Below are 25,382 nucleotides of genomic sequence, written 5' to 3'. Positions count from 1 at the left end.
AGAAAGCATAAAGGTTGTAACGGTCAACTAGCATTGGGGAGAGCCGTAAACTGACACCTTGTGGTCGTAAAATTATCCATGACTTCTCTTATAAAACAGCAATTTTATCATAGTAAATGCCACACATAGTTCACTCCAAAAGGTTTGTTTAGTGTAAAACATGTTAAAGATTAGCGGACAGGCAGTTAATTCATAACATGAGCTGTTTCCTCACAAAAGTGGTTTATTCAGCGCTGTGAAGCATCTCCTCCATAGACATCCATTCAAAAAGACTGGCCTCTTGTCTCCTCACCAGTGTACCGCCATAAAATGTCTATGGAACGTCCACACTATGCCAATCTATGCTAACCTTGTAGGCTTCGCTATCAGAAGGGCTTTGTTTATTGCCTACTATGGTAAGGGAATGTGCGTTCCATTTCAAATTTTTATGCCCTTCACTCACAAACTTAACTGTCTTATGGACTCGGATGTACGTCACTGCTTACGTTGCATGAGTGTCCACTACTAGGGGAACATGTGCAATGGGTTTTAACTAGAACACCCTTAACCCTTGATCACTTGGAGCATGTTGAAGGCTGATATCAATTTGTGGAATTATTGCACATTATTGTGATTTTTGCACCTGAGAAAAACATGTTTTCGGAAATTGATTTCAGAGGCTTATGTATAAATCTCGTATGTTTAATTGTTTTCATTAGAATGAATTTTTAAAAAGGATTAATCAAGATTTACACAAATGAAAATGTGAATAGAACCTCTGGTTGAATAGAACATAATATATAAGAGTATTAGAGTGCTGGGTGCTTCAGATTGAAAGATGTACATGAATTGCATTTCTGTCTAAAGAAATATAAATTTCTCCAGAGGTGTACACTTTTGGACTAAAAGATTTAATGGAGGTTGTTTAGTGAAGCCATCATATGACAAGTAGGCCTATACTGGATCTAACATGATTGGAGATGTGTTTGCAGAATTGTTTCATTATATGGGATGTAGGATACAAATGTTTTGCTGTTCACTCACATAAATTATGGAAATACATTAGCTAAAACATTTTGATCATGAAACAGAGCTTCCAAATGATGTATTGTTTTTCAAGATTTAATGACCATTTAAACATGCAATAAATGTAAATGAGAACTTAAGTGGGTCCAAAATGACCCACCAGAGGTCAACAGGTTTTAGCATCCTGAGACCTGACCGTGACAGCTGTGTGCAATTTTCCTTTTCCTTTTTGATTTGTAACTAGTAGCACCTAATAAACAAGCAAAAAATAAAAATAAATAAAACATTTCCTAAAAATGCATGTCCTCATATGGGGACAGCGGGACTAAGTGAAATTTTAAATAATACCAAGCTATACAGTATAAAGTCAGATATTTCTTTTTCTTTTTTTTATCAAATTGTTTCCAAGAGTGTTGGTTATTCATGTTTTTGAGACATTACAGACATTACAGCTGATTTTCTGTAAAGCTGTTTGGACCTATGTGTTTTGGAATGAGCACAAATAAAAAACTATACAAAGAAAATGTATTTGACTTGATGTTTTTTCTACTTCGGCAACAAAATCTCAGTGTTCACTCAGTGTTCGCACTGTCAAACAAACAAGCCAGTAGAGGTCTGTGCGGGACTGTTTTTTCCATCCCGTTCCAAGTTTCTATCCAGCACCCGAACGCTCCCGCTAAATTTTACCCTGTTCACCTGTTCTCTGCCCGCAGTGATTTTCTTCCCGACCGCACCTGTTCCTCCATCCCTGAATTTGTTATCCACATGTGGGCAAAAGCCATACAAATAGACAACAAGTGTACACAAAGAATGTTTTATTTATTCTGTGCTTGCAATAATCAGATGACCCATGAAATGATGCCCATCTGACTTGACTGAGGTTGGTTACTTAACACTTAAATTGACCATTTTCCAGTCCGAGTTTCACATTCATTGATGACAGTGTGTCCACGTTTTGCTCTGTCATTCTTCTAAAGCCCGTTGACCACCTGCATAGCCTGATCTAAATATTGAATTATTTTGATGCATGTGCAGATTTTTAAGTCGTATTTCCTTTTTATCATTTAAAAAAACATTCTTATTTTTATAAAACATTAAAAAAAATTATATTATAATAATATTATTCATTATTTAATTAAATAATTAGAAATTATGTCAACATCTGATTTTTTAGGCTATTCTCTGACTGCCCACTCCCGTCCACATCTCTTTGAAATACCGTCCTTATTATTATAAGTTCTGAAACTATGTACTTATTACAATTGTCCCATATCTGCCAAACATGTTGAGTGGTCCAAACATTATCTGCAGCCTGAAACTGAATTTTTGGTCGGATGTTTGGAGTGAATGCACTTCGCTGCATAGGAAGCTATAGGGTGAACTCTTGCTCCCTATTTAGTGAATGACTTAACCTCCAGTGTGCTGTCTGTTTGCACTGGTATCAGAACAGTTTGAAATGCACCTTATTTTCATCCGAACTCCATGTAAAGCCTCTGAAAACAAAATTTTTCAGCATTTGAATGTACCCATTGATTGTCAGTGTGAAAATGCACAGTTAATATAGGATTATATTGCAGGAGGTCATCTTGTTTAAAGGGTTAATTCACCCAAAAGTTTAAATTCTATCTTCATTTACTCACCCTCATGCCATCCCAGATGTGTAAGACTTTCTTTCTTCTTCTGAACACAAATGAAGATTTTTAGAACAATATCTCAGCTCTGTAGGTCCATACAATGCACGTGAACGGTGGACAGAACTTTGTAGCTCCAAAATTTATATAAAGGATATATATATACTTTATTTATTTATGTATTTTTTGAGGGGAGGGGGCGAGTTTTGTTGTAGATAGTGACATTCACTCTGATAAGTTGATCATCTGTATCCATTGTTACACCGGTGACATTCAAACCATCATATATATATATAAGATAAAAATATGACTCCAGTGGTTAAATCTACACTATGTAACGTTTGGCCCTCTAGCGGTTGAAGCATAGAACTGCAAGTTACTTGTGGAGGAACATTGTTTTGGTAATTACCTCAGTTGGGCTTTGCTCTGCTCTCCTGATGAATCTGATGGTTTGAATGCCACCAGTTTTTTAGTAATCATTTTTTTTTTTAGTAATCTTTTTCCAGTCAATTTTACCAGAGACGAACTGCTGAACATTCAACAGCATATACCAGTCAATCTTCTCCCGGATTTTGAATATTCTGACGTTTTGTTTGATATTTTAGTCGGAGGCGCATCTGTGTTGTTTAAATGCTCTATGAGATGCAGGCGAGGGAGACGAGCAGGCGTGCTGGTCAAGCTCTGTCGGCGGGGCTTTCGAACAACGCTGCCGAGCATTCATCTTGCAAATCTCCGCTCTATTCCTAACAAAAACTGAACTACATCTCCTCACCCGCACAAACAAGGACTTTTCAACCTCTGCTGCCTTGTGCTTCACAGAAACCTGGCTGAGTGAAGCCATTCTGGACAGCACGTTACATCTGCCGGGCTTTCAGCTGTTCAGAGCGGATCGCATCGCGGAGTTAACGGGGAAAACTAGAGGCGGTGGAACATGCTTTTACATCAATGAAACTTGGTGTACAGATGTAACAACATTAAAGAGGATGTGCTGTCCTAATTTGGAAGCGCTTTTCTACTCGCCACGGGTGTTTTCTCTGTTTATTCTGGTGAGTGTGTATATCGCGCCAAATGCGTGTTTGAATGCTGCGCTGCAACAGCTGGCTAATCATATCACAGACACAGAACAACAATACCCGGACTCAGTTATTATTATTCTTGGGGATTTTAACAAAGCAAACCTCACACGTGAACTGCCCAAATACAAACAGCACATTACATGCCCAACCAGAGACAGGAACATACTGGATCACTGCTACACAACAATAAAGGATGCATATCGCTCTTTTCCTAGAGCAGCTTTGGGACTATCTGATCACTGTCTGGTTCATCTTCTTCCAACCTACAGACAGAAATTACAATCTGCTAAGCCTGTAGTAAGGACTGTAAAGAGATGGACCAATGAAGCAGAGCTGGAACTACAAGCCTGCTTTGACTGCACTGATTGGAGTGTTTTTGAGGCTGCAGCCACAGACCTGGACGAGCTTACATATACTGTTACGTCATATATCAGTTTCTGTGAGGATATGTGCATTCCTACTAGGACTTATTTAACATTTAACAATGACAAACCATGGTTTACAGCGGAATTCAGGCAGCTTCGTCAGGCCAAAGAGGATGCTTACAGAGTTGGGGATAAAGTCTTGTACAATCTGGCCAGGAACACACTGAATAAGGGAATCAGAGTGGCTAAAAGAAGATACTCTGAGAAGCTGAAAAACAAGTTTTCAGCGAACGACCCTGCATCAGTATGGAGTGGCATGAAACAACTTATGAATTACAGGACTCCTACCCCCAACCCTGTGGTGGACCAACAACTGGCTGACGACCTGAATGTGTTCTACTGTAGATTTGAAAGGTCCAGTCTCACACCCCACACCCACTCTGACCTCCACTTCACACAAAAACCAACACCTCCTGCAACCCCCTCCTCCCCCCTCCTGCTACTCAACCTGCACTTAAGATCTGTGAAGATGATGTGAGCCACATCTTTCAAAAACAAAGAATAAGGAAAGCACAGGTCCCAGATGGCGTTTCACCTGCATGTCTTAGATCCTGTGCTAACCAGCTGGGCACCATCACACAAATCTTCAATAGATCACTGGAGCAGTGTGAAGTCCCATGTTGCTGCAAAGGTTCCACTATCATCCCCATCCCAAAGAAACCAAAAATCACAGGACTTAACGACTACAGACCTGTCGCCCTGACGTCGTTTGAGAGACTGGTGTTGGCCAACCTGAAGGACATCACTGGACCCTTTCTAGATCCCCTTCAATTTGCTTATCGAGCAAACAGGTCTGTGGATGATGCAGTCAACATGGGATTGCATCATATCATGCAACATCTGGACAGACCAGGGACATATGCAAGAATCCTTTTTGTGGACTTCAGTTCGGCTTTCAACACCATCATCCCAGCTATTCTCTGGACTAAATTACACCAACTCTCAGTTCCCACATCTGTCTGTCAGTGGATTACCAGCTTTCTGACAGACAGGCATTAGCTTGGGAGACGGGAAATTCACTTCTAGCACCTGTTCAATCAGCACTTGTGTGCTCTCCCCACTACTCTTCTCCCCCTACACCAACGACTGCATCGCCAAGGACCCGTCTGTCAAGCTCCTGAAGTTTGCAGTTGACACCACTGTCATCGGCCTCATCCGAGATGATGATGAGTCTGCATACAGAAGGGAGGTTGAACAGCTGGCTGTCTGGTGCAATCAAAACAACCTTGAGCTGAATATGCTCAAAACGGTGGAGATGATTGTGGACTTTAGGAGGAACCCCCCAACACTGTCCCCCCTCACCATTCTAAACAGCACTGTGGCAGCAGTGGAGTCATTCAGGTTCCTGGGCACTACCATCTCACAGGACCTGAAGTGGAAGACCCACATTGACTCCATTGTGAAAAAGGCCCAGCAGAGGTTGTACTTCCTTCACCAGTTGAGGAAGATCAACCTGCCACAGGCGCTGCTGATACAGTTCTACTCAGCGGTCATTGAGTCTGTCCTCTGCACTTCAATAACTGTCTGGTTTGGTTCAGCTACGAAATCAGACATCAGAAGACTACAAAGCACAGTTCGGACTGCTGAGAGGATTATTGGTTGCCCCTGCCCCCCCTTCAAGAACTATACACGTCCAGAGTGAGGAAAAAGCCTGGAAAAATCCTGTGCACACAGCAAGGTCCATCAAGAAGCAGAGCTTCACTTCATGTGCATCTAATGCATTTGACAGCCTGAGTCAAGGTTGCCAACTGTCCTGTACTTCACCATTTACTCACCCTTAAGTGGACTGAAACTTGTATGACTTTCTTTCTTCTGTGGAACACAAACAAAGATATTTTGATCAAGATGTGATGTGAATATATTCATACAATAGCACAACATACGCAATTGCGCATACTGCAATATAACATGCAACCAATAGAAGCCAACACTTTAGCGATAAAGACCCACAGTCACATTATAGTTTCCATTAAAAAAAAAAACATTCCATCATAATGAATTATATATGAAATATATTACAATTAATTTATAATTTAAATTGTAATGCTCCAAAAAGCAAATAAAGGCATCATAAAAGTAATCCACATGACTCCAACAGTTAAATACATATATTCAGAAGTGATATGATAGGTGTGTGTGAGAAACAGATCAATTTTTGTCATTTTTTGCTTTAAATTCTTCTCCCTGCCCAGTAGGGGTGATATGCATGAATAATGTAAATCACCAAAAATACAAGAAGAAGAATGTAAAAGCGATCTGTTTCTCACCTAAACACCTGTCCATCATTTCTGAGGACATTGATTTAACCACCAGAGTCTTATGGATTGCTTTTATGATAAGTGGTTTTGTTTAGCTTACAATTTTGGAATCCATTCACTTGCATTGTATTAACCAAAAGAGCTGAGAAATTCTTATACAAATCTTCATTTGAGTTCTGCAGAAGAAAGAAAGTCATACACATCTGGGATGGCAAGAGGGTGAGTAAATGATGAGAGAATTTTCATTTTGGGGTGAACTAACCCTTTAATGTACTTTGAGAACCCCTGTTGTTGTTAGAGGTCTTCAAAACGACCCAGGCCCGAAGGGACCTGAGAACCTGACAGGTTTTGGGCCAGTTTTGGGTCAGTGTTTCAAGTAGGACTTCAGGTTCGGGTTGGATTTGTAATTAATGGAAAAAATAAACAGGCCTACCGAACTTGTTTCGCGCACGCGCTCTCACTCACAGACACGCGTGAGTTAGGGGCCGTTCACACCAAACGTGTTTTTTCGCACATCTGTTCTGTTTCCTCATTGTTTAAACACATGCTGGATGAATGTCTTTGACTGTTGCGCCTTGTCTCGCTGTTTCTTCAGCATCTCAGGCAGGACTGGCATATTTTACACCATTTCAAGTTAAGAAGAACTTCAAATTGTAACTCATGTTGAGACACCTGCGCTCTGTTTCGTTATTTGCGCTGCATCTAGATTTTTTTTTTTTTTTTTTTTTTTTTTTTGCACAGTTGTCACAAAGATTAAACATTCTAAACAAGTTCAGGTCGCATAGAGAGGACTGTTGAATTGTTTCATATTATATAGATATTATTTTGCACCAAGTGAAGTTTCAGCAGATAAACGGTCAATGCTTTTTTTCCGTTCTGCTCTAGTGTACTGAGGGTTTGCCATGCCTTGTTAAAACTATATGTTTACATTTTAAATACAATTTCCAATGTTGCCTATATGCATACATACATTTCAGCCTATTGCAACAGTACTTGCTAGGAGAATAAATTATATAGATAGTGATAAAGATATTTCGGATTCGTGTTTATAATCTGACGGTATCGTTCGGGCAAGGCCATACGGTCTCGGGTACGGGTCGGGTTTCATTTTAAGGCCCATGCAGACCACTAGTTGTTGCACATAAGCACGTTAAGCGTTTTCCACGACAAGCGGTTCAAAATGTCCCTTCCGAGATGCTGTTGTATGAAGTCATACAAACATGGCGGAGCTCTGGGAGATTTGCAGAGTTCTGATAAACATTCACTTTTAAGTTTCTAAAGTTTCCGTATTAGATTATGTTTAGCACACGAACGTTTGCAGAGACGTTGAGAACTGTAAACGATCTTCTCTATTGATATTCATAATCCTGAAGAAACTTCTGGCATTGTTGTTTTGTTTGTTTGTACATTATTCGAGTATCGGACAATAGACCGCCGCATGATTGAAAACTGGATCAAGTAGAAATATCCAGCATCTCACATTGAATAATACGAGCTAACTACATACACGAACATTAGAGGATAAACAGTGCAGTAAAACAAATCTGTAAGTTTGAATTCATGTTTATAAATGTCACCAGTATTCTCATCATCCTAAAAGAAGACTTGTTTCAACACGAACAGGAATAACTCCAGGTGTTTCAACTGAGATCTGCGGGATAAAACATTGTAAAATGATGTTTATTAAAGAAGAGAGTGAGGACATGAGTTATCCAGAATCATGCAGTTCAAATGTCATGAAAAATGAAGATACTGAGGAACAAAGAGGTTGGTGTCCATTCTTCATTATTAATTATTGTCTGTTCATGAAGATTAAAGTTATAAAGCTTCAAGCAGTTCAACACATTTGATGACTAGTTAATTATCAATTCATATTTCATAATTTAATCAGACAAAAACAGCAAAATGTAATAATTTATGAATGAATGAATATGACATGAAGAAATATTGACTATTTTTAAAAGATATTTTCATCAAAAGATTAAAACTATGACTAAAGCGAAAACCTGTGAAAAAATTATCACTGGTACAGCCTCAGTTGATAAAGCAAGTGAAACTGTAATAACACTGTAAACTAAAAACATAAAAGCAATGATGATGGGGATAAAAAAAAAATACTTGATTAAACAAAATAATATGCTTACATATGCAATATAACTATTACAACAAGTCTTACATATCAGTTACAATGCATAGTAACTTCCTCCAACAACGTAGATACATTGCAAATGGTAAACACATGGGTAATGTTCGACTCATAAAAGCATGACAACCCTACAAGACAAAATACTGCATCCAAGCATTATAGCAGATAAACAGCTTCGCCAAATGGATAACCGATAAACATCCATCTAGACTGCAGCGATGCCGTCCTGAACTGTGTGTGTTACTTAAATGAGCTGAACAGCGTCCTCGGAACATGTCACAGTCGGTACTTCTTTCCTGTGTTTACGGACATGATGTAATGAGGCAAGGAGGAACGACATAAGCCTGTGATTTCGCGCCAACAGCTCAAAATACAAATCATTTTTATATGCTTACCGAAGTGAACCGATTGTTTATGTACTTAATCAATACTGGCAATTTGTTCATTTTTAACCAAAAAATCTTACGTAGTGCAGCTTTAATGAACAGAATGTCTTAAAAACATGGCATATAAACCATACATACATACAGTAAACAATGAAACATGACTAGTATGACTATCTCTTTTTGGCTATTGTGTTATAAATATAACTACCGTTACATTTGCCAGCAACTTTTCCACACAAATCTGTATACAGACTTGCACGTTGAAAATTAAATGGACAGAAAATATGTTCAATAGCATTGTAACAAAAGCGTTTTTTTTTTTTCCTGCTAAATGCATGCTAGCCACCCATCCAAGATGCTGTTGTATGATGTCACGCAAACTCTGAGAGATTTGTAGAGTTGTGATAAACATTCACTTTTAAACAAGTAAATGCACCAAAGTTTCTTTATTAGATGTTGTTTAACACACGTTTGCAGAGACGTGTAAAACTGTGAACAATATTCTGTATTGATACTCTTAAACCTTCAGAAGCTTCTGGCATTGCAGTTTTGTTTGTTTCTACATTATTTGAGCATCTGATTCTTGTTTATAAATGTCACCAATATTCTCATCATCCTAAAAGAAGACTTGTTTCAACACGAACAGGAATAACTCCAGGTGTTTCAACTGAGATCTGCGGGATAAAACATTGTAAAATGATGTTTATTAAAGAAGAGAGTGAGGACATGAGTTATCCAGAATCATGCAGTTCAAATGTCATGAAAAATGAAGATACTGAGGAACAAAGAGGTTGGTGTCCATTCTTCATTCTTTGTCATATTGAATCAGTGTCATTCATGCCATTGAAAACAAACGTAAAATCAATGTGATTGGTTTGCTTTCCTTATGTTGAACTAATAAGTACTCTGATGTCTATAAACACTACAAAGGTTTTTTTTTTTAGTTTTTTTATCCTGCGGGTTACAAGTAATTGAAAGGCGGGTGAGCAGAGCAATAAGTAATTTAGCCAAATTTCAGTGAAAATTATTGAAAATAGAGTCCCTGCAAATATTGAGGTCATGTGATTTATTTAAACTCACAGTTGTAATTTTAAAGTAACATGGCAGCATTGTGAGAAGTCCACTGACCATGTGGTAAATGTTTCTACATTTTATGTTGTTTTCATGAAAGATACATGATGCAAAATCAACAATAAAAGAAGTATTTTGAAAATAAAAACTTCAGAATCGCGATTTGTAACAGAATAATTTTTTTCTTACCCCTAGCAGGTTCGCACGCGGAATTCAGATTAAAGAATGAAAGTTTATAAAATATAAAAATGATCAGTGTGAAACTTGTGTTGAAGTTGCCAATCTCCAATAACTGAAAAACATGGTGAATTATCTGAATTTACCTCAGTTGCTGCCTCACGGGAGACTGGCCATGCACAAACAGGGCATTTAAAATTACAAAGTGACGACAGGGGAACGTTTTTAAAACACTGAAGGATAAAACATTTCGGGCTCTATTTTCGTGAGTGTGCAAAGTGCAGCGCTGTGTGCAACGACTGTGTGCAACATCTTATTCAATTTTCCTGAGAGCGCAAATTGTAAGTGCAATTTTCGTACCAGCACAAAGCGCAAATGGCCGTGTGTGTGTTTGCGCTATGTGTGGGTGTACGCGTGCAAACTGTGGGTTTATTGTACATTAATGAAGTGGCGCAAAGCTGTTTGCAATTAGCTGTTTTCCTGAGAAATAGGTCATTGCGCTGAGACGTCTGAGAAGCATGTCTGTTTTCAGCACAAAGTCTAAATTCAGATCTTACATTTGCAGTTTGGAGATTCCACCAGCTGGTGGTAATAAAGTTCATGTCCAAACTCTTAAAATATAGTGGAACATCAAATAATGTCCTGACAATCACTGCTGTAGCCATTTTATGAATAAAAAAAAAAAAGAGATTTGTGGTAAACTATCCATAGGTCATGGTTTATTTTTCAGTTATTATTATTACATTTATATTTATAATTGTATTTATGATCTAATTTGTATTGATAGTTTTCCACCTGTTGTCATATAGAGTGATTTTTAAGTCACTGCAAAAGGGGCCAGTTATTTGGTATGATTATTTTGACCACATCATTATTTGTAATAGATTGTAATAGGCTTTTTTATAGATCTTGAAGGGATGTTGCAAGCCACTGGCACCCCTCATGATATAATATTGGGAGGAGTCTTTAATCTATTGATGGACTCGGTCCTTGATCATAGTGAAGCAAATGTGTGCAAGCCCCCTTGAGCAACACTGAAACTTCACAGGATGTGTAAAAATCTTGGTCTTACAGATATTTGGAGACTTTTAAACCCATCTGGTAGGGACTATACATTTTGTATATACACTATACAAAATCCCATATCAGTCGGGCTCTAGTTGTTTTTCTGGTCTGACTCAATCACTATATTACTAAATGTCTGTGATGATCCCACCTATATGAAAGTATGATCTGCTTTTAGCTCATAAAGAGAACACAAACAACCAAATCTATGCAAATTATTAATTATTACTGTTGTGTTTTATTTAAGTTGTCATGCATATTTTGTCTTTTCTGTAGCTTAATGTAGTTCATTTAAAAATATCCAGAATTCTTCTATATCAAATATGACTTTTTATATTGTAATCTGGTGGCATGAATAAATTCTGTGTACACGCAGAATAGGCAGACAGATTATTCACTATAGCAGTTCTGATCTGATGCTTGATACATATAAACTCTCACATCAATCCGATCACTTTATGTAGTGTTCATGTATACAGTATGTTCGGAGTCATCAATTGGAATGATCTCATTCCAACTGTTTTTAGCTCCTTGTTTACTACTGATTCCTCCCTTAAGCATAATTTGAATCTAAAACAAAGTTTTGTTTCTGTAAAACAAAGTTGCTGAAAAATTAACTTGGTGTAAGATACATTTACCTGAGAAGCAACATAAAAGATATTTAGACTTGCTTTCAGAGATCGTGTCTTGAACATAAGTGTATTTTGTATTTTTTCACTCGTTTATACTTCTGCCAGTGCCGTAAAGACAATGCTTCTCAGGTAAATTTATCTTGTTTTAAGGATTTTTAGATATTTTTAAATGGAAAACTACACTAAAACACTTAGTTAAAAAATGATTTTTTTCGCAGTGAAGTTTTTAAATAAAAAAACAAAACAAACAAAATCCTGTAATTCAGTAAATATCATTTAGAGGTATTTTTAAAAGATGAAATTGTTCTCTTTATTTTTCGTAAGCATGTTTAATTCAACCTTTTAACTTGATCGCCCAGAGAGAGGCCACTCACCTGTTGGCTTGTTGTCGCTCTGGCCCGGTGGGGTGCGGCGTGGAGATCGGGTTCCCCGGTCCAGCTCAGGCGTTGGTCGGTAAAGTTCGGTATTAAAATGAAATAAGATTCTGTGTCGTAGTGGTAGTGTTAAAACCACAGTGATATTCCTCAAACACATACAATCACCATAAAAGTAAAGAGGTAGAGCGATTCATACAGAGCCGTATTTCCTCACACTCTTGACGGGCGGAGTTCCACACTCAAACCACTGGCCGCAACATCTGATGCATGCACGCCTTTCTTATTCCACACAGGTGAATGATGTCATCTGGGCTCCGCCTTATGTGTTTGTCAGTACTATCCCTAACTACCTCCTAACACTAATGAATAATCGTTACAATAATCGACCGAATAGTCAAATAATCGTTTTAATAATCGTTAGATTTGTCGATGATCAAAATAATTGTTAGGTGCAGCCCTAAAAGTAACCTTTATCTGTAAATTGCATCCCTTTAAAAGTAAAACAAAATGCACATTTAATCAACCAAAGAAAAACAGCTAAGAAAATTACTTCAAATATAAAATAAAATGCACATAACATTGAACTCCTTGAACATTTCTGTTTAGATCACATTAAAAAAGTTGCAGTTTTCTGCTATAACATTTGGGGTCAGTTTTATTTCCTTAATTTTAACATTTGTCCTTTGAAATTAAAGAATATTTTGTGTTTTCATTTTAGATCTGATGGAGGTGAAAGAGGAAAGTCAAGAACTGAATGAAGTGGAGGCGAAACACCATCCGGATCAGACACTTTATAGTTTCAAAACGGAACAAATGTCTTTTAGTGGCTCACAGACAGGAAATTATTTCTCACAAAAGAGATCTAAAAGTACAAGAGTAAAACATTCTTTCACCTGCAATCAGTGTGGAAAGAGTTATGCACATAAAGTAGGTCTTAAGTGTCACATTCAAGTTCACACTGGAGAGAAACCTTTCAAATGCCATCAGTGTGGGAATACTTTTACACATAAAGAAACTCTTACTAAGCACATGAGAATTCACACTGGAGAGAAGCCTTTCAGATGCCATCAGTGTGGGAATAGTTTTAGACATAAAGACACTCTTACTAAGCACATGAGAATTCACACTGGTGAGAAGCCTTTCACATGCCATCAGTGTGGGAAGAGTTTCAGAGAGTCATGGAGTCTAAAAAGTCATCTATCCATGCACTCTAGAGAAAAGTCATATAGCTGTGATCAGTGCGGCAAAACATTTTCTTCTGCACCAGGCATAAGAAAACACCAGAAAATTCATAAAATTGAGAAGCTTTACTTATGTTCACTTTGTGGAAAGAGTTTTTCATTTCTGCAGAATTTAAAACAGCACCAGAGATTTCATTCCACTGTGAGAGATCATGTGTGTTCTGAGTGTGGAAAAGCCTTTTACAGAGCTTCTTGCCTGGAACGCCACAAAAGAATTCACACTGGAGAAAAACCTTACAAGTGTTCATATTGCAAAAAGAGTTTCTCTGATTCAGGAAACCTGAAAGCACATGAGAGAGTGCATACTGGAGAGAAGCCGTACCACTGCACTTCATGTGAAAAGAGTTTTTCTATTTCAGGAAATTTGAAAGCACATGAACGAGTGCATACTGGAGAGAAGCTGTACCACTGCACTTCTTGTGGGAAGAGTTTCACCAAATCAGGCTCTCTACTAACTCATAGAAAAAAGAATTGTCCAGGGTTGTCACAGTAAGCAAAGTTCAGCTTTATGTGTATGTAAATGGGATGAAATTCAGAAAAAAAAAAGATAGAATTTCTCTCAAAAGAACAATGTTGATTGAGCTGTCTTCTGTCTAACGGCAATTTATACTTGTGCGTCGAACCTACACCATAGCCTGACGTGCACCCTTTCAAAATTTGTGATCAACTGTGATTGGTCTGCTTGGAGGAAAAAGGGTGAGGCATAATTGCAAGCATTATGTTGTGGGGGTGCTTTGCTGCAGGAGGGACTGGTGCACTTCACAAAATAGATGGTATCATGAGGAAGGAAAATTATGTGGATATATTGAAGCAACATCTCAAGACATCAGCCAGGAAGTTAAAGCTCGGTTGCAAATGGGTCTTCCAAGTGGACAATGACCCCAAGCATACCTCAAAAGTTGTGGCAAAATGGCTTAAGGACAACAAAGTTTTTACTGGAGTGGCCATCACAAAGCCCATATCTCAATCCGACAGAAAATTTGTGGGCAGAACTGAAAAAGTGTGTGCGACCAAGGAGGCCTACGAACCTCAAACTCAGTTACACCAGATTTGTCTGGGGAAATGGGCCAAAATTCCAGCAACTTATTGTGAGAAGCTTGTGGAAGGCTACCTAAAATGTTTGTGTCAGGGTTCTGCCCTTAGTTTTGGGTTTTTTCCACTTTGTGGCAGAGCCCTGACATGTATGCGTTCTATGTCTGTTTTATGTCTTGTGTCTGGATTCGGCCACTTTGGTTGGTTTGAATTCTTTACTCTGTGGCTGAATCCAGGCACTTGTGTTTTGTCTCGTGCTGTGTGAATATACTTGGGTTTGTGTTTTCTCATTCCCTTGTACATTCGTGTCTATCTTCAGTGATAACCCCGCCCTTTCTTTTGCCTTGTTAGCTGTCTGATTATTAGTTGATTGTTTTCACTTGCCCTCCTCGTTATCTCCTTGTTTCCTTCCCTATTTAACCCCATTGTGTTTTTTGTCTCGTGCCAGTTCGTTGTGGATCTTCCTGTGGATGTTTCCCTGTTAGGTGTCTGTCAGTCGGTTCCTGTCTTGTCCTATTCTGTTCCAGCCCTGATCCAGCCCAGCCTGTCATCTTTATGTCGCCATGGACTGTTTTTTTCCCCCTTCGGAATAGTTTTTGTTAAATAAAAGCCCATTACTCTACTCTGCTTTTGATTCTTGTCATTTCCACCACAAAACCTGACAGTTTGACCCAAGTTAAACAGTTTAAAGGCAATGCTACCAGTTACTAACAAAGTGTATGTACATTTCTGACCCACTGGGAATGTGATGAAAGAAATAAAAGCTGAAATAAATAATTCTCTCTACTATTATTCTGACATTTCACATTCTTAAATTAAAGTAGTGATCCTAACTGACTTAAGACAGGTTTTCTATGATTAAATGTTATGAATTGTGGAAAAACTTAGTTTAAATTAATTTGGCTTAGGTGTATGTAAACTTCTGACTTCAACTGTATATAGTAGATGGCAGTAAGTGCACTATATTAGCAAGGAGTGAACAAAACAAGGGAGTGATTTCAGAAATTGAAGTACACACAAGTAGAGAGCCCTGGAGCTGTTGCAGAAACTTTGTACCATATATTCTTTTATCTAACATGCACCTTACTATGGATAATAATAATAATATTAAATACAACTGCAAGCAGCGATGACAGGCCCAAGCACCACAGGTCCATTTTCACCCAGTGGCTTTTGGAAAACAATGCAAGGTGGAAACATGCATTTGGCATTTTACCTTATTCTTAACAATTTTGAAGCAATTGGGGTAAATATAAGAGGACTATTTTAAAGTCTGTTGTAAGAGCCATACTTCCTGCTGCCAGGTGGTGATGCTATGACCGTGACCCCAAATAGTCACACCCATGCAATTAGCCCCGAAGACTAAACATACATCTCAATTTTGATCTAAATCACACATTGCACACAAAAGATATGCGACACAACCTGTTTCCCATTTTTCGCCATCTATGCCTCGCCATGGCAACACTGTTCAATATATCAAAAATCTGTTCACAATTTAGCATCTTCAATGCCTTGGCATAATGTTGTCTAAATGTGGTGACAGTCTCATGAATCCCCTTGGAATAGTATATAAAAGTTCATAGACTGAAATATTCAAAAAATCCAAAATGGCCAACTTCCTGTTGGGCGGACCTAATGACTAAAATTATGAAAGTTGTCCGGGATGATGAGAACTGTATATGTACCAATTTTGGTGAATGTAAGTGAAAATGGGGGTGATTCAGAGGCTGTCTTACATGCCCATTTTAAACCTATTAGCGCCAACAGGTGGGCCGTTTGAGTGTGGCTATAAAACAAATGCTTTGTTTTATAACAAAAACTGCATCAGTGTTCACAAACTTTATATCAAATTAAAGCTTAAAAACAATTTCATCTTCTACAGTCTATTTTGCAATGAGAGCATTACAGTGAAAAACATTTTAAAATGTTAAAAGAGTGCATTTTTAAAACAGGCAACATGAGCAACAATACTTATGTTTAATGTTCTCTACTTATGATCCGATCCAATGATTGAACAAAAGCAGCATGTATTCCATTGTGAGGGTCCACTGATGAAAATGGACTCAACCATTTTATCCAAAACATCTAAAATTGGGGGGAAAATGGGGGGAAACCCAACTGATCCTCTATTGTTATGTTATCGTAATCAAAAATGACAATAAAATATTGATACTAATATATTTCTATGCTATCAAAATCGATGTCTCCCCTATTCTGTGGACTCTTCCACGTATTTTGAGCCCACCCACACTTTGATCTGTGATTCACAGCCAGAGCTCTCATTCAATACAGATCAGACACACAGTGGTATTACCAAATGCACATTGGCTATTTGCCTGGATCAATCCGACCAATAGATCTTTAGTAATGGTTTGACTGGCAGGTCATGTAGGCAATAGTGTGAGGTTTCCATGGGTACATGGGCTGGCCTTTCTCAGTTTAGAAAGCGACATCAACCACGTGATAATATCTAGCGATACAGAGGGGGGGCTCTGACATCTTAACTGCCTGGAGACATAATGTCTCCCACTGCTGCTGTGTGCATGACTGATTGGACCCGAAATAAAATTTTCTCACTCCTTTTTTTTTTTTTTGATGGATCTAAGCAAACATATGATGCTTTGGATAAACTAATGTATTTGGTAGAAGTCCATGCAGTTTTGATGAAGAATACTCGATGTACAGGCGGGAGTGCATGATCTGCTCGGTCGCTCAGAGCAGCTCACAGGCTAAAGGGTATCCCTGCTAACACACAACATACCAGTAATTTATTCGTCCTTTTTGGTAATTTCATGACTTACTAACAGGCAACATAACTGTAATGTCACAGGCCCGTAATTTAATTACCATTATATGACTAATTCACAACATCATATTTAAGTCCTCCTAATGCTGCAAGCTTACCCAGAATGGTCCAGTTACTTAATATATATGTAATATTTTGTTAATTCCATGACTTACTGACAACGTAACTGCAACATCATGGGCCCATAATTTCATTACCATTATATGACTAATTCACAACATCGTATTTACATCCTCCTAATGTTGTAAGCTTACCCAGAATGGTCCAGTTACATAATATATACGTAATATTTAGGTAATTCCATGACTTACTGACAATGTAACTGCAACGTCATGGGCCCATAATTTCATTACAATTATATGACTAATTTACAACATCGTATTTACGTCCTCCTGATGTTGCAAGCTTACCCAGAATGGTCCAGTTACTTAATATATACGTAATATTTTTGTAATTCCATGACTTAAGGACAACGTAACTGCAACATCATGGGCCCATAATTTCATTACCATTATATGACTAATTCACAACATCGTATTTACATCCTCCTAATGTTGTAAGCTTACCCAGAATGGTCCAGTTACATAATATATACGTAATATTTAGGTAATTCCATGACTTACTGACAATGTAACTGCAACATCATGGGCCCATAATTTAATTACCATTATATAACTAATTCACAACGTCATATTTACGCCCTCCTAATGTTGCAAGCTTACCCAGAATGGTCCAATATGGTCCAGTTACATAATATATATGTTTCTGTAATATATATATTTCTGTAATTCCATGACTTACTGACAATATAACTGCAACATGAGCCCATAATTTCATTACGGAGTGGGAGAACCGCTGCCAGGGGCGGAGGAGACCCCTACCATCCACCAAAATGCGGCGGGGTGGTCCGTCCACCAGGGGACGGAGGACTGCCTCCGATCCACCAGGGGAGAAGCGGCTGTCATCCACTAGAGGGTGGAGGAATGACCGAGGACCAGGCTACGGCGTATCAGAGAACTGGCGAGTAAGTTTTTTTATTCTCTCTCCTCTCTCTCTCCCATTGTCACTTCGTGTTGGCCTTTCCTTGTCTCCCTCCCAGGTCCGAGAAGGTGGGGAAGACCCGCCGGCAGGCGGGGCCGGAATAGCACGCCCAACAACCACATCAGGTTGGTTAAATAACATTACTACCTTCTAGTTGAGGTTCTGTTAATATTGTTTGCATCTGTGATTATTTGGCAGCTTTAATCACCTGATATATATATATATATTTAATTTTTTGCTAACTGATTCATTTTACGTTTTTTGCTATTATAATTTAATATCATTATTGGAAAAAAATGTAGATCTGAAGATTATATTGTAATGAAGTAATTAACCATTTTTATTTATCCTTAAATAAGGTTCAGGCTGCGGTGGAGCCGATGTCGCCGCCGCAGGAAGGTCGCCGCGGCGACGGGCAGATGGGGTGCGCAATCTTGAACCATGCCTGGGCAAGATGTGCTGAATGGCCTCGGTCTGCTGCTTTACCATTGAAAACTGCTGTGCGAAGTCTTCGATGGTGTCGCCGAAAAGGCCAGCCTGGGAAATGGGGGTGTCATGGAAGCAAACCTTGTCGGCATCCCTCATCTCAACCAGGTTGAGCCAAAGGTGGCGCTCCTGGTCCACCAACGTGGACATCACCTGCCCGAGAGCCCGCGCTGTGACTTTCGTCGCCCGTAGGGCGAGGTCGGTCGCCGAGCGCAGCTCCTGCATTACTCTTGGGTCAGGACCACCCTCGTGCAGCTCTTTCAATCCCTTGGCCTGGTGGACCTGCAGGAGGGCCATGGCATGCAGAGTGGAGGCAGCCGTCAGAGACGACATAGTCTTAAAGGCCTTGGAAGGGAGCCTAGGACGGTTCCGCCAGGTGGCGGTGCTCTGCGGGCACAAGTGCACTGCAATTGCCTGCTCTACCTGGGGAACATCCGTGTAGCCGTCCGGGGTGGTGAGAGCAGCAGAACTCGAAATCCCGGTCCGGGCAGTGAAAGGTGCCCACCACGACTTTGCAAGTTCTTCATGCATCTCCGGGAAGAAAGACACCGGGGCGGAGCACGGCCATGAGTGGCGCTCCGACCCCAGGAACCAATCATCAAGCCGTGAGGGTTCAGGGCAGGGTGGAGGGTTCCACTCTAGCCCGATGCTCATGGCGGCCCAGGCAAGCATGGCCGTCAGCTTGGCGTCAGCCTCAGACTGGGTGACCACACCAAAAGGCGGAAGCCCAGCCGAGTCCTCCGCATCGGACTGAAGCAGCCTGCTCTCCGATGCTGCTATCGAAAACTCATCCTCCTCTTGAGCACTGAATGAGAGGTCGAACCCGCACTGAGGCAGGCCGCCTGACTCATCCCAGAACTCAACCGGGGCGCACGAGCGTGCTGGGGAGTGGGAGGTCCGTGGGGATTCACCCGGCGGAGTTACTTCCATTGAAGTCCCCAAATCGCCCCCAGCACTAACCGTCGCAGTCTTTTGCCTGCAGGGAGCGGCTGGAGTGGCTTTCCCTCTAAGGAAGGAAAGCCGTGATCGCAACGTGGCCATGGTCATGCTCTCACAGTGCGGACAGCTGTTGGAGCCCAGACATGTAAGGCAGCGATCGTGACCGTCAGAAGCAGAGATAATGACTGCAACCAGGAAGTGCACATAAACGGAAAGGCATCTTTAAAAAGACGCTTTCCGTTGTAGGTGCTACTGGTTGTTTAAATCAGTTTTACTATCAGAAATAATCGATAATTAATTGTTATTAATTATGGAATAATCAACTAACAATTAAATAACTAAATAGAATTTAACAAACTATTCTCCAGAAATGATCAATAATTAATTGTTATTAATTATGGAATAATCAAATAGCTAAATAGTAATTAAATAGAATTTAATTCATTAAACTCTATTCTCGGTGCACCACTCTTTGAAAAGAGAAAAATGATAGCAAGTTACTGACTGAGTCTCGTAGAATAAAATCTACCCTGTAGGTTGAGTATCTTAATTGTTAATCAAAATAATCAAAGGGAAAACCTAGTTCAATTATTTTGATACACAAGTCCAACAGTAATCTAGTTACAGTTAGTTTCTAATACCAACAACAATAGTAATCTGAGGTAACTTGGGAGTTCTTCACGTGGCAGAGGTTGGCTTCAATACAACATTCAAACAAAAACAAACAGGAGTACTTATAATATAACAGGATTTATTATACACAAGCAGTAGTGAACACAGCCAATACTATCCGAATATAATCCAGTTAAAATCAATGATATCCTAAGATAACAGTGGAGCTATATGCTAGTGTGTGTGTGTGTGTGTCCCGATGTGGCAACCAAGGAATCAAAATGGAGGATCAGGTTCAAAATGGAGGGTTAAATCCAAAATGGAGCTAATACCACGTGCGGGTGGAAATGAGCGGACACACTAAGGGACTAACAGAACGGGCGGGAGAATTTGGCGGCCAGCCAGTGAACACAGCCAATACTATCTGAATATAATCCGAAAATAAAATCAATGATATCCTAAGATAACAGTGGAGTTATATGATAGTGTGTGTGTGTGTGTGTGTGTCCAGGTGTGGTAACAAAGGAATAAAAAATGGAGGATCAGGTTCAGAATGGAGGGTTAAGTCCAAAATGGAGCTGATCCCATGTGCGAATAGAAATGAGCGGACACACAAAGGAACTGACGAAACAGGCGGGAGAATTTGGTTCACCAGCCTGAGTCGAACATGAACTGAGGCGCCGCTCACTCAATGAATATCGAGAGAGAGAGAGAGAGAGAGAGAGAGTGAGAGCGAGCGGGAGCGAGGAAGAATGCATGCAGTTTAGTTAAGGGTAACCGCTTGTAACAGCGGGACTGAATTACTAGTTCAAATCACTCAACAAAACAAACGTAACCCCAAAAGAAACTAAAACAAATATCCCCACTTGAAACAGCGAGCAGAGTTTAACATACAAATATATATATATATATATATATATATATATATATATATATATATTCAAAACATCAGCATTTAGAGTCAAAAATAAGATTTAGATTCACAAGAAAAGTCACAGTTTCTAAACTAAATCTGCCCAGATATCAAGCCTTACTTAGTAGGTTTGTCCGTTGGAATTCCTGTTACATTGAGCGGTCAGGAGAAACGGTCTGGATGGTTCCTTGTCTTACGCCCGTCAGCGGAAAGACGCGTCTCTGCTTTATTCTTCAGATCCAGCGGTGGGGAAGAATGCAGATAGTCAACGTTGAATGAAAAAGAGGGAGAAGGGAAACTGGTCGCCTTTCCGTTTTTCAAAATAAATTCACTGTTGCTTTACAGTGAAACTGAACCGGTTGATATAAGTATACTATGAGACTTGAACAAAGCTAAGTTAATCTTACTCTACCGTGGCCAAATGGCGAGGTTAGAAAAACGTGGTCTCTTTGTTCTCAGTCCAAACGGAGAGAAAAACTCCTTCAATACGTGCACAGTACAGATGTCCCTTTAGAGCCAGGCAGAGCTTAGCACAGAGAGAGCGAAATTCATCTGTCCGCGGGTTTTGTTGACGAGATGACGTCATCGGTCGTAGGCCACTCGACCAATGGCGTTTAAGCCTGGGTCCATGGGCGGGACTTCGCATCCAGTTGTGAATTTGTGAAGGACCTTGGGAAACTGAGTTCAATGTCTCTCCTTTTGACCATAGAACAAAGGGCCATGCGGTCTCTGCTGCCATTTTAAGTGGGCCAAGGCCCTACACCGTCACTGCCCACTCTTTTAGGGAATATACTCTTTTTAAGGAGAAATATACTCTTTTAGCGCTCCACACGCGCTGCCGAAGCGCCCAGGGGCATTCTCTGCACTTATCTGTGGGAGAGGGGGAGAAACCGCTGTGATGCGCCGTAAAATCTAGCAGCCGCGGAGATCACTCTTTGCTTTCTCCTGCAGAGGTGAATGGATTGGCAGTGGAATACATCAACATCGCTCGGCTTCGAAGAAAAAATCTGAATGAGTGGTTGCACACCAGCTCCTTTTATACCCGTATGTCCGGGGGAGTGGCATGCAAATTCCACTCACCAATTTTCATTGGACTTTTCTTAAAACATCAGAGGTGTTTGGGGCTCCCAAGAGTGACCCCTAGTGTCACTACATCGACACAACGTCGAGTGAGTGACAGATAGGGAACAGTAATATAACCAAGGAAAACATGATTTTGTTTGTAATTCTGATGAATTTGCTTTAATTTTTGTTTTTGTTTTTTGCAGCATATTTGTCTGGTTTGGTGAGCTACTAAATCAGACATCAGAAGACTACAAATGACAGTTCGGACTGCTGAGAGGATTATTGGTTGCCCCCTGCCCTCCCTTCAAGAACTATACTTCCAGAGTGAGGAAAAGGGCTGGAAAAATCACTCTGGACCCCACTCACCCAGCCCACTACCATCTCTGAACGGTTTCCTTCTGAAAGGCGCTACAGAGCTCTGAGCACCAGAACCGTCAGGCACAGGAAAAAATTTTTCCCTCAGGCTATCCATCTCATGAACAGTTAAAACTGCCCCATTGAGCAACAGTTATGTGCAAAACACAGCTTAGTCTGTTTATCTAACATATCCTACCTCTTCTGCCATTACATTCCCTTGCTTCTGTGTATAACAGATTTGTATTTGTACATACTGTATATATATATATATATATATATATAGTCTTGTTGTATATTTCTATATATACTTATATTTTCTATTCACTTTTTATTTTTATTCTATTTTTTTTAGATATAATTATGTCTGCCTTGTATTGTTTGTGCATCAGGCCCGGCTCCACAGGGGGGCCTGGGTGAGCCTGGCCCACCCAATCATGTACTTGGCTCACCTTGAGAACTACACCTACACCTACCCCTCCAACTGTTCGGCCCAACCGGCGGGTCCTATGGCCCACCTTACATCTTAGAGCTGGAGCCAGGCCTGTTGTGCGCTGGAAGCTTCTGTCACCAAGGCTGCGTTCACTTCACTTTTAATATCCACTGGGTAACTTCCCCTCGGGGGAATCCCCACCGCCATTTTGGAAGTCCGTACCACTTCATTAATTGAGCGAGGGAAGTTTCTGTTGACAGACCCTCAACCCCTCGATTTTGACAGAGGGAGTGAGCCTACTCTGATGTATATTCAGGCAGCCCCATATCCCACAATGCAACTCGATTGTGACATGACAGCAGAATGCACTTCATAAACCCCACCCCCACACAACTCTAATGTATGATGAAAGTGAAGTTAGGTCAATTAAGCAGTTTAGAAAAGTTATATTGAGATTTAACCACGTAATACTTGTAGCTACCTTAAACTGTTTGTCACACATTTATAGCCTATGTGTTCAATGTTATGTTAACATTTTCATTTGTGTAAATCTTGATTAATCCTTTCTAACAATTCATTCTAATTAAAAAAGAATTAAACTTACAAGATTTATACATAAGCCTCTGAAATCAATCTCCGAAAACATTGTTTTCTCAAGTGCAAAAATCACTAAATAATTCCACAAACTGACATCGGCCTTCAACATGCTCCAAGTGATCAAGGGTTAAGGGTGTTCCAGCTAAACACATTGCACAGGTACGGCCAGTAGTGGACACTCTCACACCTTACGCAGTGACTAATGGTACTTTTCCACTGCACGTTACGGTTCAACTCGACTCGACTCTGCTTGCTTTACTTTTCTGAGCTTGCTTTTCCACTGCAGTTTAGTGCAGCCCCAACTTGGGTGGGATTATAGGCTGATCGTCATAGTTGCGCCGCCTCTACTGCCGTGACATCATCATAAACAATAGCATGACTGCTAGCTGTTAGCTACTAGCTCATTGTGCTGCATAAAGCAGTTGTTGCATGGTGATTTTACACAAGTGTAACAGTTAAATTGGCCTGGTTGTTTTAGAAGCAAGCTTTTCAGTAGCTGGTCAACTAAATAAAGTGAAGCTTTCAAGCAGAATATAGAGTTAACGTAACAAAACGTACCATCCTCCATAGTGGACTCCAACAACGCCATGGCCGAGTCCAGGGCACTCTTCCTCCCATTGCTCGCCGGTCTATTGCCATAGATAGTGTCCATTTGGTCGAAACACTTCCACTCTCTTCTGTTTGAACCACTCCGGCTGTTGTGGTCCTTGATGGATCTGTAGTCACTTTTAAGTTTTTTTTTAACTTTTCCCTACACTTTTGGTAGCCGTGTGCGGCCAACAGCTGAGACACTTCTTGAAAGACTTTTTCATTTTGCGTCACTGCATCCAGCTCTCGTTGGATCCTCTCCTCAGCTACTAATGAGAGGAACGTCTGCACCTCGTTTATTGACCACAGCGTGGTTTTGCACACAGCCATTTCTTTTTACAATTCGAAAGTCACGTGAACAAATGATACTACTATCGCTGTTGCTAACTTTAAAACTAACGGGTTGATGTCCCGTGTTGCAAATCCCAATGATGCTGGTAGTGACAATTCTCTCTGACCAATCAGTGACCTGCAGGGTATTGACGTCACATTTAGTATCGGCTCGGCTCGCTTGGAAACTCGACCGAGGTGGTACTAAAAAAAGTACCAGGTACTATCCACAGTGGAAAACCCCCAAAAAGTCGAGTTGAGTCGAGTCGAGCAGTACCGTGCAGGGGAAAAGCCCAATAACATCCGAGTCCATGAGACGGAGTGAAGTTTGCGAGGGAAGGACATAAAAATTTGAAATGGAATGCAGCCCAAGACAGATTACTTGTGTGTGTAAGCATACTTGTCAATAAAGCTCATTCTGAGTCTGCTTACAGTTTAGGGGACTTTTCATTTTGTTTTTGTTCCCAGTGCCGGGTTGACGCTACAGACGTTTTTCACACTCCAGGTTTTGGAATGCGGAAGTAAATGTTTGCAGGGTAAACTTCGACAGCGGTGAATGGGAGATCACGGCAAATATTATTTTCACTTACCCATTTGCTTCAAGAATGAAAGAAAAACATCCACTATTAGGTTTGAATGACTTTCCAGAAGAGGAAATAAATCTGTAGTAATACGTTTTTTTAAACTAATTCC

The 25,382-nt window shown here is 40.1% G+C and overlaps 1 protein-coding gene and 1 long non-coding RNA gene across 6 annotated transcripts in view; both read left to right on the top strand.

Annotated features, from left to right (window-relative positions):
• Positions 1-25,382, top strand: part of LOC127440722 (zinc finger protein 721-like) — a 180,022-nt gene that overhangs the window by 48,559 nt on the left and 106,081 nt on the right. The window contains exons 5-6 of one of the 5 annotated variants that reach the window (XM_051697498.1): positions 9,554-9,717; positions 12,968-13,180. The exons of 2 other annotated variants lie outside the window; for them this stretch is intronic. In XM_051697498.1, the coding sequence (XP_051553458.1) occupies positions 9,554-9,717; positions 12,968-13,180 (377 nt within the window). Of the gene's footprint in view, positions 1-9,553; positions 9,718-12,967; positions 15,299-25,382 lie in introns of those variants that run through there. 2 more of the 5 variants (XM_051697497.1, XM_051697493.1) reach the window with 2 other exon arrangements.
• Positions 17,057-25,110, top strand: LOC127440930 (uncharacterized). The gene is made up of 3 exons (XR_007897240.1): positions 17,057-18,355; positions 18,431-18,497; positions 22,591-25,110. It is a non-coding gene; the product is annotated as an uncharacterized LOC127440930 (long non-coding RNA).

Source organism: Myxocyprinus asiaticus, chromosome 5 (assembly GCF_019703515.2).
Source record: "Myxocyprinus asiaticus isolate MX2 ecotype Aquarium Trade chromosome 5, UBuf_Myxa_2, whole genome shotgun sequence".
Classification (NCBI taxonomy): Eukaryota; Metazoa; Chordata; class Actinopteri; order Cypriniformes; family Catostomidae; genus Myxocyprinus; species Myxocyprinus asiaticus.
Note: the sequence above shows the minus strand (reverse complement) of the source record. Positions and strands in the feature narration are given on the sequence as shown.